This window comes from Oncorhynchus nerka, linkage group LG11, assembly GCF_034236695.1.
Source record: "Oncorhynchus nerka isolate Pitt River linkage group LG11, Oner_Uvic_2.0, whole genome shotgun sequence".
Classification (NCBI taxonomy): Eukaryota; Metazoa; Chordata; class Actinopteri; order Salmoniformes; family Salmonidae; genus Oncorhynchus; species Oncorhynchus nerka.
In genome coordinates, this window is record NC_088406.1 from 2,087,241 (window position 1) to 2,104,069 (window position 16,829).

General features: G+C 40.5%; 1 protein-coding gene across 1 annotated transcript in view; it reads right to left on the reverse strand.

Moving 5' to 3' along the window:
• pgr (progesterone receptor) overlaps window positions 1-16,829 on the reverse strand; it is a 49,546-nt gene that overhangs the window by 2,327 nt on the left and 30,390 nt on the right. Inside the window, exons 3-8 of the mRNA XM_065024147.1 lie at window positions 15,675-15,791; window positions 14,427-14,653; window positions 13,947-14,067; window positions 4,151-4,295; window positions 3,881-4,011; window positions 1,897-2,054 (exon numbers count right to left, since the gene is read on the reverse strand). Of these exons, the coding sequence (XP_064880219.1) occupies window positions 1,897-2,054; window positions 3,881-4,011; window positions 4,151-4,295; window positions 13,947-14,067; window positions 14,427-14,653; window positions 15,675-15,791 (899 nt within the window). The remainder of the gene's footprint in view (window positions 1-1,896; window positions 2,055-3,880; window positions 4,012-4,150; window positions 4,296-13,946; window positions 14,068-14,426; window positions 14,654-15,674; window positions 15,792-16,829) is intronic.

Here is a 16,829-nt window from a genome sequence, read left to right on the forward strand (position 1 = left end):
GAGAGATGGGGGAGGAGGGAGAGATGGGGCAGGGGGAGATGTGGGAGGAGGGAGAGATGAGGGAGAGATGGGGGAGGAGGGAGAGATGGGGAGGAGGGAGAGATGGGGGAGGAGGGAGAGGAGGGAAAGATGGGGAGGAGGGAGAGATGGGGGAGGAGGGGAAAGATGGGGAGGAGGGAGAGATGGGGGAGGGAGAGAGATGGGGGAGGAGGGAGAGATGGGGAGGAGGGAGAGATGGGGCAGGGGAGAGATGTGGGAGGAGGGAGAGATGAGGGAGAGATGGGGAGGAGGGAGAGATGGGGAGGAGGGAGATGGGGGAGGAGGGAGAGATGGGGAGGAGGGAAAGATGGGGAGGAGGGAGAGATGGGGGAGGAGGGGAAAGATGGGGAGGAGGGAGAGATGGGGGAGGAGAGAGATGGGGGAGGAGGGAGAGATGGGGGAGGAGGGAGAGATGGGGCAGGGGGAGAGATGTGGGAGGAGGGAGAGGGATTATGGGGAGGGAGATGGGGGAGGAGGGAGATATGGGGGAGGAGGGAAAGATGGGGAGGAGGGAGAGATGGGGGAGGGAGAGATGGGGGAGGAGGGAGAGATGGGGAGGAGGGAGAGATGGGGCAGGGGGAGAGATGTGGGAGGAGGGAGAGATGAGGGAGAGATGGGGGAGGAGGAGAGATGTGGGAGGAGGGAGAGATGGGGGAGAGAGGGGAGGATGGGGAGGAGGGAAAGATGGGGAGGGAGGGAGAGATGGGGGAGGGAGAGAGATGGGGGAGGAGGGGAAAGATGGGGAGGAGGGAGAGATGGGGGAGGGAGAGAGATGGGGGAGGAGGGAGAGATGGGGGAGGAGGGGAAAGATGGGGAGGAGGGAGAGATGGGGGAGGGAGAGAGATGGGGCAGGGGGAGAGATGTGGGAGGAGGGAGAGATGAGGGAGAGATGGGGGAGGAGGAGAGATGTGGGAGGAGGGAGAGATGAGGGAGAGATGGGGGAGGAGGGAGAGATGGGGAGGAGGGAAAGATGGGGAGGAGGCAGAGATGGGGCAGGGGAAGAGATGTGGGAGGAGGGAGAGATGGGGGAGGAGGGAGAGATGGGGGAGGAAGGAGAGATGGGGGCGGGGGAAAGATGGGGGAGGAAGGAGAGATGGGGGAGGGGGAGAGATGGGGGAGGAGGGAGAGATGGGGAGGAAGGAGAGATGGGGGAGAGATGGGGAGGAGGGAGAGATGGGGGAGGAGGGAGAGATGGGGGAGGAAGGAGAGATGGGGGAGGGGGGAGAGATGGGGGAGGAAGGAGAGATGGGGGAGGAAGGAGAGATGGGGGAGGGACAAGCATGTCAGCGTTTTGTCCTCAACAAATCATGGTCATCGAAAACAAGTTCATGAAACTTTTATCCAATGATTTCCGAGTCGGTGTAATAGGTTACTATCCCGCTATCGTAACCTCAATTAGAAAGCCTATAGCAAGACATATGGTCAAATTATGAAAATGGATTAAAGCGTCAACTGATAAAAAGTGCTAAGGATGTAAAGCAGATGGCTTTATAAAGGAGAAACACCTGAAAGTAACCTAAAGAGACCTTCATATTGAAGCCTATATCATATTGGTTCATTATACTACATCATACCTTGATTTAAAGGAACAGGGCCTGTGATGTTGGCCAAATTTATACGCTTTAGTTGACCGTATTCGTTTACACTTTAAGGATATCTGTACAAGGTGCGTCTCCGACTACCTCCGGAGGAAGATGTAATCAAAATCAGATCACAATGCGTCTATTGGTTGTCTACACCGGTTTAAAAATGTGTACACAATCACAATGTGGACAAGATACAGACAATGGACTCATGTTAGACGCAGGTATAAACAGGGCTTATGATAGAGCAGTGACTTCCTGTCCTGTCCAGTACCTCATGCATGGCATCCATGAGCTTGGTGAGATGATAGAAACGTTGAGAGGAGGCCACCATGCCTCTCTCCTTCAGATGGATAGCCTTGGTCAGCTCCCGAATGTAGTTCTGTCTCATCTCCTCAAACTGGGCCTGGCTCTTTAAACCCTCCAATGGAACTACGCAGAGAGAGAGAGAGAGACAAGGGACAATGGGTCATCAACCCGGAAACAAAATGTCTTCGTCCAAATGGCACCCTATTCCCTGTATTGAGCACTACTTTTAATCAGGGTCCATAGGCATCCGGCCCAAAGTAGTGCACTATATAGGGAATAGGGTGCCATTTGGGATGTATCCTATATTTTAGACATGGAAGGTCTAATTCAAGGTCTAACTCTAATTCACAGAGATGTTACTGTAGGTCCAATGCAGCTGTTTTTATCTGAACATCAAGTCATTTCTGGGTAACAATTAAGTTCCTTACCGTGATTGTTTTCAATCTTAAAATGAACTAATTTACCACGCGGCGATGTCAACACGGTGGGCCAATAATTCATCCCATCAAAACAGGTGAGAATTTCAGGCAGTCTTTTCAAACAGCTCCTACCCTACAAGGGCATTATTATCATGTTCACAATTTCACAGTATTATTCCAACATCATAGTGTTAAAATGTACATAAAACACAGATAAATCACATGTTTGACTGCACTGAGCCTTTAATAGTCTCGCATCATTTCAATATAAATGGACCATTAGACTAAGAATTACATTATATTTCTTGAGGTAATTTTATTTTCCACATGAGTGAGCAAATATGCGGTGTAAATATGTAGTGTGAAATATGCAGTGTAATTACGCAGTGTAATTATGCAGTGTGAAGATGCAGTGTAAATACGCAGTGTAATTATGCAGTGTGAAGATGTAGTGTAAATACACAGTGTAATTATGCAGTGTGAAGATGTAGTGTAAATACACAGTGTAATTATGCAGTGTGAAGATGCAGTGTAAATATGTAGTGTAAATATGCAGTGTAATTATGCAGTGTGAAGGTGCAGTGTAAATATGCAGTGTAATTATGCAGTGTGAAGATGCAGTGTGAAATATGCAGTGTGAAGATACAGTGTAAATATGCAGTGTAATTATGCAGTGTGAAGATGCAGTGTGAAATATGCAGTGTGAAGATACAGTGTAAATATGCAGTGTAATTACGCAGTGTGAAGATGCAGTGTGAAGATGCAGTGTAAATACACAGTGTAAATATGTAGTGTGAAATATGTAGTGTAAATATCCAGTGTAATTATGCAGTGTAAATATACAGTGTGAAATATGTAGTGTAAATACAAAGTGTAAATATGCAGCCACAAAGACCTACTATGTGTTCTCCTGAAGTACCAGGGAGAAAGTGAGAGAGACAGCGACATAAATAGTGACAATTTGTTTTAGTTTTTTTAGGCATCACTGTCCGTGTACCATGAGTTTACCTTCATCTTTATCGTGATTTTACTTTCATTTAATAACTTTGTGGATATATCAACTAAAACGGATGTCCCTTTTTGGATTTCTTGAGACCTGACCATGAACTTGTTTTCCACGGCTTCAAGTCTCTGTTCATGTAAAGGTCAATGTAAGACTGTTACTTAATAACAGCTGCTTCATAAATCCTGCCTTGTCCCAGTTCACCTTTTTCCCCCAGTTCAACAACACATTATGAAACACTGTAACTCTGTTCCCTATATAGTATGTTACTTCTGACCAGAGCCAATATATGTGTCCCAGATGGAACTCTGTTCCCTATATAGTATGTTACTTCTGACCAGAGCCATATGGGCTATGTGGGACAGGGCACCATTTAGGACAGAGACAATAGTGTAACCAAGACAACTGCTTCAGATGTCTTCTGTTTGTTCTTATTTGATCCTAACAGAAGTCTGTGGGCCAGAATAGGTAGCGTAGGGTTCATCAGTCACTGTTTTAAAGAGGAAGTGGTACTGTGTTGTGTTTACCAGTGTTGAGAATCATGATGGCTTTCATACAGAGGAACTCCTCTTTGGTGACCTGGAGGCTGGTAAACTCCTGAGGGATGAACTGCATGGCCAGACACAGATCATATATGGGAGATCTCCTCATACGATCCCTGGGAGACAATTACAATATTAATATTCAGATATATCATAGTGGGATTTTATTGTTTTAACGAAATAGTTGGATAAGTGAAAATAAAAATGTTTTATTCAATGCAGATTTTAAATATATAGAACATTAACACAACTTACTGGCTAAGGATAAGATCAGGAGCGAAATATAAGTATTCACTGGTGACGTTCTGGAAAGATCTCCAGCCCAGAGAGAACACCATTAGGTTCATCCAGGAGTATTGGATGAGTGTCATCTGGTCGTTGATGTGGAGGCTACGGAACCCTGTCAACAAACCAGAGAAAAGAATATGTGAATGTTTTCAAGAAAGCTTGTTTTACTTGCAATGACCGTGATATGTGGTTGTTTTTGACCTGCCTTACCTGTGTTGTTTTTGACCTGCCTTACCTGTGTTGTTTTTGACCTGCCTTACCTGTGTTGTTTTTGACCTGCCTTACCTGTGTTGTTTTTGACCTGCCTTACCTGTGTTGTTTTTGACCTGCCTTACCTGTGTTGTTTTTCACCTGCCTTACCTGTGTTGTTTTTGACCTGCCTTACCTGTGTTGTTTTTGACCTGCCTTACCTGTGTTGTTTTTCACCTGCCTTACCTGTGTTGTTTTTCACCTGCCTTACCTGTGTTGTTTTTGACCTGCCTTACCTGTGTTGTTTGACCTGCCTTACCTGCGTTGTTTTTGACCTGAATGTAAGTCACTCCGGATAAGAGTGTCTGCTAAATGACCAAAACATCATTGGAAAAAGGCTCTGCTAAATGACCAAAACATCACTGGGAAAAGGCTCTGCTAAATGACCAAAACATCACTGGGAAAAGGCTCTGCTAAATGACCAAAACATCAATGGGAAAAGTAGGAAGAATAACCTTTATCTACTGTCATTTGAGTTTAAATGGTTCATTACCTCTATTCATATATAAAGTATCCACTGTCTTTGAGTACACGTCCTGGTAATATGTCTGGCCCAGCGGCTTTTTGAATGTTGACCTGTTTAAAGGTTTTGTTCACATCGGCTACCAAGAGTGTTATCACACAGTCATCCAGAACAGCTGGTGCTCTCCTGCATGCTTCAGTGTTGCTTGCCTCGAAGCGAGCATAAAAGGCATTTAGCTCATCTGGTAGGCTCGTGTCACTGGGCACGAGCCTATACAGTATCTATACAGTATCTACGGTCATTCATACGTATCTGCTGTCATTTGAGTTTGAATGGATCAATATCTTTATTCATACTTACAATATCTACTGTCATTTGAGTTTAAATGGATCATTACCTTTATTCATACTTAAAATATCTACTGTCATTTTAGTTTAAATGGTTCATTACCTTTATTCATACTTATCGGCTGTCATTTGAGTTGAGATGGTTTATTATGTAAATAACGTCTTATCACGTTATTAACAAGAACAAGTTGTTCTGCTCCATTTGAAGTACATTATGTGATGCGTTTCAGAGTGTGAATGTAGTAACCTAGTGACTTAGTCACCCTAGTAACAGTCATACACAGTTGTAGACATTTCACTACTGGTAGACATAATGGTAGATATATCACTACTGGTCAACCATAATGGTAGCTATATCTCCGGACAACTATAATGGTAGATATATCACTATATAACTGCTGGTCTACCATAATGGTAGATATATCACTTTTTAACTGCTGGTCTATCATAATGGTAGATATATCACTTTTTAACTGCTGGTCTACCATAATGGTAGATATATCACTATATAACTGCTGGTCTACCATAATGGTAGATATATCACTACTGGTAGACATAATGGTAGATATATCACTTTTTAACTGCTGGTCAACCATAATGGTAGATATATCACTACTGGTAGACATAATGGTAGATATATCACTTTTTAACTGCTGGTCTACCATAATTTTAGATATATCACTATATAACTGCTGGTCTACCATAATGGTAGATATATCACTATATAACTGCTGGTCTACCATAATGGTAGATATATCACTTTTTAACTGCTGGTCTACCATAATGGTAGATATATCACTTTTTAACTGCTGGTCTACCATAATGGTAGATATATCACTATATAACTGCTGGTCTACCATAATGGTAGATATATCACTTTTTAACTGCTGGTCAACCATAATGGTAGATATATCACTATATAACTGCTGGTCTACCATAATGGTAGATATATCACTTTTTAACTGCTGGTCAACCATAATGGTAGATATATCACTACTGGTAGACATAATGGTAGATATATCACTACTGGTCAACCATAATGGTAGATATATCACTACTGGTCAACCATAATGGTAGATATATCACTACTGGTTAATGGTAGATATATCACTATTGGTCAACCATAATGGTAGATATATCACTTCTGGTCACCATAATGGTAGATATATCTCTGATCAACCATAATGGTAGATATATCTCTGATCAACCATAATGGTAGATATATCTCTGGTCAACCATAATGGTAGATATATCTCTGATCAACCATAGTGGTAGATATATCTCTGGTCAACCATAATGGTAGATATATCTCTGGTCAACCATAATGGTAGATATATCTCTGGTCAACCATAATGGTAGATATATCTCTGGTCAACCATAATGGTAGATATATCTCTGGTCAACCATAATGGTAGATATATCTCTGGTCAACCATAGTGGTAGATATATCTCTGGTCAACCATAATGGTAGATATATCTCTGGTCAACCATAATGGTAGATATATCTCTGGTCAACCATAATGGTAGATATATCTCTGATCAACCATAATGGTAGATATATCTCTGGTCACCATAATGGTAGATATATCTCTGGTCTACCATAATGGTAGATATATCTCTGATCAACCATTTTTAACTGCTGGTCAACCATAATGGTAGATATATCTTTTTAGATATATCTGCTGGTCAACCATAATGGTAGATATATCTCTTCAACTGCTGGTCAACCATAATGGTAGATATATCTCTGATCAACCATAATTAACTGCTGGTCAACCATAATGGTAGATATATCTCTGGTCAACCATAGTGGTAGATATATCTGGTCAACCATAATGGTAGATATATCTCTGGTCAACCATAGTGGTAGATATATCTCTGGTCAACCATAATGGTAGATATATCTCTGGTCAACCATAATGGTAGATATATCTCTGGGTCAACCATAATGGTAGATATATCACTGGTCAACCATAGTGGTAGATATATCTCTGGTCAACCATAATGGTAGATATATCTCTGGTCAACCATAGTGGTAGATATATCTCTGGTCAACCATAGTGGTAGATATATCACTAATGGTAGATATATCTCTGGTCAACCATAATGGTAGATATATCTCTGACAACCATAGTGGTAGATATATCTACTGGTCAACCATAATGGTAGATATATCTCTGGTCAACCATAGTGGTAGATCAACCATAATGGTAGATATATCTCTGGTCAACCATATTGGTAGATATATCTCTGGTCAACCATAATGGTAGATATATCTCTGGTCAACCATAATGGTAGATATATCTGGTCAACCATAATGGTAGATATATCTCTGATCAACCATAATGGTAGATATATCTCTGGTCAACCATAGTGGTAGATATATCTCTGGTCAACCATAATGGTAGATATATCTCTGGTCAACCATAATGGTAGATATATCTCTGGTCAACCATAATGGTAGATATATCTCTGGTCAACCATAATGGTAGATATATCTCTGGTCAACCATAGTGGTAGATATATCTCTGGTCAACCATAATGGTAGATATATCTCTGGTCAACCATAATGGTAGATATATCTCTGGTCAACCATAATGGTAGATATATCTCTGGTCAACCATAGTGGTAGATATATCTCTGGTCAACCATAATGGTAGATATATCTCTGGTCAACCATAGTGGTAGATATATCTCTGGTCAACCATAATGGTAGATATATCTCTGGTCAACCATAATGGTAGATATATCTCTGATCAACCATAATGGTAGATATATCTCTGATCAACCATAATGGTAGATATATCTCTGGTCAACCATAATGGTAGATATATCTCTGGTCAACCATAATGGTAGATATATCTCTGGTCAACCATAATGGTAGATATATCTCTGGTCAACCATAATGGTAGATATATCTCTGGTCAACCATAATGGTAGATATATCTCTGGTCAACCATAATGGTAGATATATCTCTGGTCAACCATAATGGTAGATATATCTCTGGTCAACCATAATGGTAGATATATCTCTGGTCAACCATAATGGTAGATATATCTCTGGTCAACCATAATGGTAGATATATCTCTGGTCAACCATAATGGTAGATATATCTCTGGTCAACCATAATGGTAGATATATCTCTGGTCAACCATAATGGTAGATATATCTCTGGTCAACCATAATGGTAGATATATCTCTGGTCAACCATAATGGTAGATATATCTCTGATCAACCATAATGGTAGATATATCTCTGGTCAACCATAGTGGTAGATATATCTCTGATCAACCATAGTGGTAGATATATCTCTGATCAACCATAGTGGTAGATATATCTCTGGTCAACCATAATGGTAGATATATCGCTGGTCAACCATAGTGGTAGATATATCTCTGGTCAACCATAATGGTAGATAATACTCTGGTCAACCATAATGGTAGATATATCTCTGGTCAACCATAGTGGTAGATATATCTCTGGTCAACCATAATGGTAGATATATCTCTGGTCAACCATAGTGGTAGATATATCTCTGATCAACCATAGTGGTAGATATATCTCTGGTCAACCATAGTGGTAGATATATCTCTGATCAACCATAATGGTAGATATATCTCTGGTCAACCATAGTGGTAGATATATCTCTGATCAACCATAATGGTAGATATATCTCTGGTCAACCATAGTGGTAGATATATCTCTGGTCAACCATAGTGGTAGATATATCTCTGGTCAACCATAGTGGTAGATATATCTCTGGTCAACCATAGTGGTAGATATATCTCTGGTCAACCATAGTGGTAGATATATCTCTGGTCAACCATAGTGGTAGATATATCTCTGATCAACCATAGTGGTAGATATATCTCTGGTCAACCATAGTGGTAGATATATCTCTGGTCAACCATAATGGTAGATATATCTCTGGTCAACCATAGTGGTAGATATATCTCTGGTCAACCATAATGGTAGATATATCTCTGGTCAACCATAATGGTAGATATATCTCTGATCAACCATAGTGGTAGATATATCTCTGGTCAACCATAATGGTAGATATATCTCTGGTCAACCATAGTGGTAGATATATCTCTGGTCAACCATAGTGGTAGATATATCTCTGGTCAACCATAATGGTAGATATATCTCTGGTCAACCATAATGGTAGATATATCTCTGGTCAACCATAATGGTAGATATATCTCTGGTCAACCATAGTGGTAGATATATCTCTGGTCAACCATAATGGTAGATATATCTCTGGTCAACCATAATGGTAGATATATCTCTGGTCAACCATAATGGTAGATATATCTCTGGTCAACCATAGTGGTAGATATATCTCTGGTCAACCATAGTGGTAGATATATCTCTGATCAACCATAGTGGTAGATATATCTCTGATCAACCATAGTGGTAGATATATCTCTGGTCAACCATAATGGTAGATATATCTCTGGTCAACCATAATGGTAGATATATCTCTGGTCAACCATAGTGGTAGATATATCTCTGGTCAACCATAATGGTAGATATATCTCTGGTCAACCATAATGGTAGATATATCTCTGGTCAACCATAGTGGGTGATATATCTCTGGTCAACCATAATGGTAGATATATCTCTGGTCAACCATAATGGTAGATATATCTCTGGTCAACCATAGTGGTAGATATATCTCTGGTCAACCATAGTGGTAGATATATCTCTGGTCAACCATAGTGGTAGATATATCTCTGATCAACCATAGTGGTAGATATATCTCTGATCAACCATAGTGGTAGATATATCTCTGGTCAACCATAATGGTAGATATATCTCTGGTCAACCATAGTGGTAGATATATCTCTGGTCAACCATAATGGTAGATATATCTCTGGTCAACCATAATGGTAGATATATCTCTGGTCAACCATAATGGTAGATATATCTCTGGTCAACCATAATGGTAGATATATCTCTGGTCAACCATAATGGTAGATATATATCTGGTCAACCATAGTGGTAGATATATCTCTGGTCAACCATAATGGTAGATATATCTCTGGTCAACCATAATGGGAACTGGCCTTCCCTTCCTGTCAAATCATTACCTCTCCTTATGGGAACTGGCCTTCCCTTCCTGTCAAATGATTACCTCTCCTTATGGGAACTAGCCTTCCCTTCCTGTCAAATCATTATCTCTCCTTATGGGAACTAGCCTTCCCTTCCTGTCAAATCATTACCTCTCCTTATAAGACTGGCCTTCCCTTACTGTCAAATCATTATCTCTCCTTATGGGAACTAGCCTTCCCTTCCTGTCAAATCATTACCTCTCCTTATAAGACTGGCCTTCCCTTACTGTCAAATCATTACCTCTCCTTATGGGAACTAGCCTTCCCTTCCTGTCAAATCATTACCTCTCCTTATGGGAACTAGCCTTCCCTTACTGTCAAATCATTACCTCTCCTTATGGGAACTAACCTTCCCTTCCTGTCAAATCATTACCTCTCCTTATGGGAACTAGCCTTCCCTTACTGTCAAATCATTACCTCTCCTTATGGGAACTAGCCTTCGCTTCCTGTCAAATCATTACCTCTCCTTATGGGAACTAACCTTCGCTTCCTGTCAAATCATTACCTCTCTTTATAAGACTGGCCTTCCCTTCCTGTCAAATCATTACCTCTCTTTATAAGACTAGCCTTCCCTTCCTGTCAAATCATTACCTCTCCTTATGGGAACTAGCCTTCCCTTCCTGTCAAATCATTACCTCTCCTTATGGGAACTAGCCTTCGCTTCCTGTCAAATCATTACCTCTCCTTATGGGAACTGGCCTTCCCTTTCTTTGTCTTCAATCTTCTACTTATATTGATCACTTCATAGAAAGCAGGTAGCCTGAAATCCAGACCTGTTTGGTGCTAACATGCCACTCCTTGTACTTTCAGGCTACAAACAAGGTTTGTGACATGTTACTTGTGTTCTTTTTACATAGGTATTCTGTCCACAAAGATTATTTTAAATGACATGACATACAGTATGGATTCTATATGACATGACATACAGTGTGGATTCTATATGACATGACATACAGTATGGATTCTACATGACATGACATACAGTATGGATTCTATATGACATGACATACAGTATGGATTCTACATGACATGACATACAGTATGGATTCTACATGACTTGACATACAGTATGGATTCTACATGACATGACATACAATATTGATTCCACATGACATGACATACAGTATGGATTCTATATGACATGACATACAGTATGGATTCTATATGACATGACATACAGTATGGATTCTATATGACATGACATACAATATTGATTCCACATGACATGACATACAGTATGGATTCTATATGACATGACATACAGTATGGATTCTATATGACATGACATACAGTATGTATTCTATATGACATGACATACAGTATGGATTCTATATGACATGACATACGGTATGGATTCTATATGACATGACATACAGTATGGATTCTATATGACATGACATACAGTATGGATTCTATATGACATGACATACAGTATGGATTCTATATGACATGACATACAGTATGGATTCTATATGACATGACATACAGTATGGATTCTATATGACATGACATACAGTATGGATTCTACATGACATGACATACAGTATGGATTCTATATGACATGACATACAGTATGGATTCTATATGACATGACATTGTATGGTTCTATATGACATGACATAAGTATGGATTCTATGACATACAGTATGGACTTAAATGTATACATGACAGTATGGATTCTATATGACATGACATACAGTATGTATTCTATATGACATGACATAGGGTATGGATTCCGTATGACATGACATAGGGTATGGATTCTATATGACATGACATACAGTATGTATTCTATATGACATGACATACAGTATGTATTCTATATGACATGACATACGGTATGGATTCTATATGACATGACATACGGTATGGATTCTATATGACATGACATACAGTATGGATTCTATATGACATGACATACATGATTCTATATGACATGACATACAGTATGGATTCTATATGACATGACATACAGTATGGATTCTATATGACATGACATACAGTATGGATTCTATATGACATGACATACAGTATGGATTCTATATGACATGACATACAGTATGGATTCTATATGACATGACATACAGTATGGATTCTACATGACATGACATACAGTATGGATTCTATATGACATGACATACAGTATGGATTCTATATGACATGACATGACATTCTACAGTACATGGATTACCATGACATGACATACAGTGTTTAGGAGGTTACCAGTAGTGATAAAGGGTGTTTAGTTATAAAGGGTGTTTAGGAGGTTACCAGTAGTTATAAAGGGTGTTTAGGTTACCAGTAGTGATAAAGGGTGTTTAGGAGGTTACCAGTAGTGATAAAGGGTGTTTAGGAGGTTACCAGTAGTGATAAAGGGGGTTTAGGAGGTTACCAGTAGTGATAAAGGGTGTTTAGGAGGTTACCAGTAGTGATAAAGGGTGTTTAGTTACCAGTGATAAAGTTTAGGAGGTTACCAGTAGTGATAAAGGGTGTTTAGGAGGTTACCAGTAGTGATAAAGGGTGTTTAGGAGGTTACCAGTAGTGATAAAGGGTGTTTAGGAGGTTACCAGTAGTGATAAAGGGTGTTTAGGAGGTTACCAGTAGTGATAAAGGGTGTTTAGGAGGTTACCAGTAGTGATAAAGGGTGTTTAGGAGGTCACCAGTAGTGATAAAGGGTGTTTAGTTATAAAGGGTGTTTAGGAGGTTACCAGTAGTTGTAAAGGGTGTTTAGGAGGTTACCAGTAGTGATAAAGGATGTTTAGGAGGTTACCAGTAGTGATAAAGGGTGTTTAGTTATAAAGGGTGTTTAGGAGGTTACCAGTAGTGATAAAGGATGTTTAGGAGGTCACCAGTAGTGATAAAGGGTGTTTAGGAGGTCACCAGTAGTGATAAAGGGTGTTTAGGAGGTCACCAGTAATTATAAAGGGTGTTTAGTTATAAAGGGTGTGAAAAGAGAAGAAAGGATTGGTCGTACTTTCCACATGGTCTCCCTGGCTGTATCTCTGCCTGCCAGCGTTTGGGAGTGAGACCTTCGCTGACCTTCGCTGTGGTGACCATGGAGACCATGGTGAGTGTGTTGGCCCTGAGGAGGCCTAGCCAATAGGGCTCTCGTCTAAAGTAGTGCACTATATAGGGCATAGTGTGCCATAGGGCTCTGGTCTAAACTAGTGCACAATATAGAGAATAGGGTGCCATAGGGCTCCGGTCTAAACTAGTGCACTATATAGGGCATAGTGTGTTATTTGGGAAGCAAACAATAGACTTATATCATAAGTCAACCCTGAATACAGTTATTCTGTTACCTGGCAGACCTGGCCAAGGCGACTGCATGCTCCTACTGCTGTCTGTAATGTGGTACAGGTTGACTCCAGTAAAGGAACTCATATGGACCAAATCCTAACTTGGATCCAGTTTTACATCAGTTTAATGAAGTGTGAATGGTGTGCAGATGTCAAGATAGGATATCAAACCAGTTGACCCTCTTCCTGCTGTTACTTGATCACCAGATGAATCACAGTCTGTCTCTCAGGACATTCTCAGACATTGATAAACCACACACACACACATCATTACACTGTTTTATTACCTGGCAGGGACTTGGACCACCGGACGATCCACAACAGCTGTCTATCGCACAGTCTGTTGAGACTGTTGAGGAGGAGGTGTGGCATGTCAGGTTGGGAGTTGTCATAGCCAGAGTACACCACCTGGTAGACGGACAGAGGGGTACATGATTGATCCCTGAATGTCGATCCATTGTCACCAAATCAAATCAAATCCAATGTTATTTGTCACATACACATGGTTAGCAGATGTTAATGCGAGTGTAGCGAAATGCTTGTGCTTCTAGTTCCGACAATGCAGTGATAACCAACAAGTAATCTAGCTAACAATTCCGGCAGGACAATACAAAGCCAAAGGTGCCTATGATGAATATGAAACCTAACTTGTCCTTCAGTCATATTTTCCCTTAGTCTCTTTTTGACTTCAATGCATGACTAAGTTACAATTAGATTTAGGTGGAGGTTAGGATCCCCCCCCCCTAAATCAGAAACTCCGACCCCACCTCAGGCTCAATGCTCTCCAGAATGCTGATGATCTGAGGGGAGAGTTGCAGCTCGTTGAGGCCAGGCATGCAGGGTAGAGAGGCCAGGGTCTGACCATCCCCCAGGGCTGACAAGGGCCCCTGGAACATCAAGGCTGGGGCCAGACCATCTCCCAGGGCTGATAAGGCCCCCTGGAACATCAAGGCTGGGCCTGCCTTCAGGGCCCCAAAACGCTTCAGCTTCCGCCCTGTGACAATAATTACCACAAGGGTCAGTTAAAACATGTGAAGAGTACAAGGAACACTTGTTATTCACATACTGTATGTAGACATTGGTACGGGGCTGAATGAAATGAAGACTGGGTTCAACATCTATGAAATGCTTCAATAAGAAGCATGCTTAAGCATGCCTCATTAAGATGTGATGTGTCGGCTGACATAAGATATTCTGTCTGAGGCCAAAGTTAAAAGATATAAAAAAAATGTTTTAAAGAATATTGTTTTCAGGTTTAGTTTGTCTGGATAAAATAAAAAGGCTACTAAATAATTACTGTAATGGATTTATTTTTCTGTAAGTTGTAATTTTGGATGACTGGCCTTGAACGGTTGACTGATTAACAACCCGTAATATAACACCTCCTCCTCAATAACCCATGACACATAAAATGTTTCAAATAAAAGGTCAGACAAAGGCTATTACAAGAGCACTTTAGTTTTGGAATAAACTGTTTTTACCATACAGATGTAGGATCTTAATTTGAGCCAAATTTGCTACAGCAGGAAGATAATCCTGCAGCAACAGTGAATTATTATGTAGTTTATAATTCATTTACATTTTCCGTTAGGGAAAATCAAGCCTGAACATTTCAAAGTGGACATTACAAACTTCAGAAGCCTTTTTAAACTACAAATACATTACAAGTATAAAATGTCATGCATTGTGGGAAAGTTCTCCTGCAACAGGGTGATCAAATTAAGATCCTACATCTGTAGTTCATTAAACATCCAAAAGGTAATATCCGAAGGGAAAGAACATTTCCGATAGTAATGACAGGGTGTGATGATTTTGTTTGGTCTCTGTGTGTTATCTGAAAGGCCATTTCAACATTCTCCTTGACTGGAAATTATGATTTCGAAGTGTGTGACTCCTGCTTGAGATGAGAGAGTGTTCATTTGTAACCCCTTTAATGTGATGTTCTCTAGATAATTGGTGAGGAGGGCATTCATTTAGTAGAAGAGGAAGACAGAGAGACATGACCACAAAGGTACCTCCGAGCATCATCCCAGCTTGGTAGCACTTCCTCAGGCGACACGCAGGGCAATTCTTTCTCCGTATCTTATCCACGATGCAGTCGTTTCGACCGGCACAGAGATAATTATGATGTCCTGTTGGAAAGAAGAACAGAATACAGCTAATGTGGTTTAAAGTGTGTTTTTAGAATTACTTTTCAAAGGCAATCATCTCAGAGAGAGGTGGGTTCTCTAAGGCTCTCAGTAATATTGTCTATTGGAGATAGGTTCTCTAAGGCTCTCAGTAATATTGTCTATTGGAGATAGGTTCTCTAAGGCTCTCAGTAATATTGTCTATTGAAGATGGGTTCTCTAAGGCTCTCAGTAATATTGTCTATTGGAGATGGGTTCTCTAAGGCTCTCAGTAATATTGTCTATGGAGATGTCTATTGGCTCTCAGTATTAGATTGGATGGGTTCTCTAAGGCTCTCAGTAATATTGTCTATTGGATGAGATGGGTTCTAATATTGTCTATTGGAGATGGTTCTCTAAGGCTCTCAGTAATATTGTCTATTGCTCTCTGAAATTGTCTAGTGTTCTAATGGAGATGGGTTCTACTCGGAAATAGTGTCTCTCTCTCAGTAATATTGTCTATTGGAGGTGGGTTCTCTAAGGCTCTCAGTAATATTGTCTATTGAAGATGGGTTCTCTAAGGCTCTCAGTAATATTGTCTAATGGAGATGGGTTCTACTCGGCTCTCAGTATTATTGTCTATTGGAGATGGGTTCTCTAAGGCTCTCAGTAATATTGTCTAATGGAGATGGGTTCTACTCGGCTCTCTGAAATAGTGTCTAATGGAGATGGGTTCTCTAAGGCTCTCAGTAATATTGTCTATTGGAGATGGGTTCTCTAAGGCTCTCAGTAATATTGTCTAATGGAGATGGGTTCTACTCGGCTCTCAGTATTATTGTCTATTGGAGATGGGTTCTCTAAGGCTCTCAGTAATATTGTCTATTGGAGATGGGTTCTACTCGGCTCTCTGTAATATTGTCTATTGGAGATGGGTTCTACTCGGCTCTCTGAAATAGTGTCTATTGGAGATGGGTATTGTACTCTGAAGATTGAGAAGAGTTTTTGAGAGCGAGAGAGAGGGGGGTGAAAGACAGGGAGAGAGATAAAGAATGAGAAATGGGG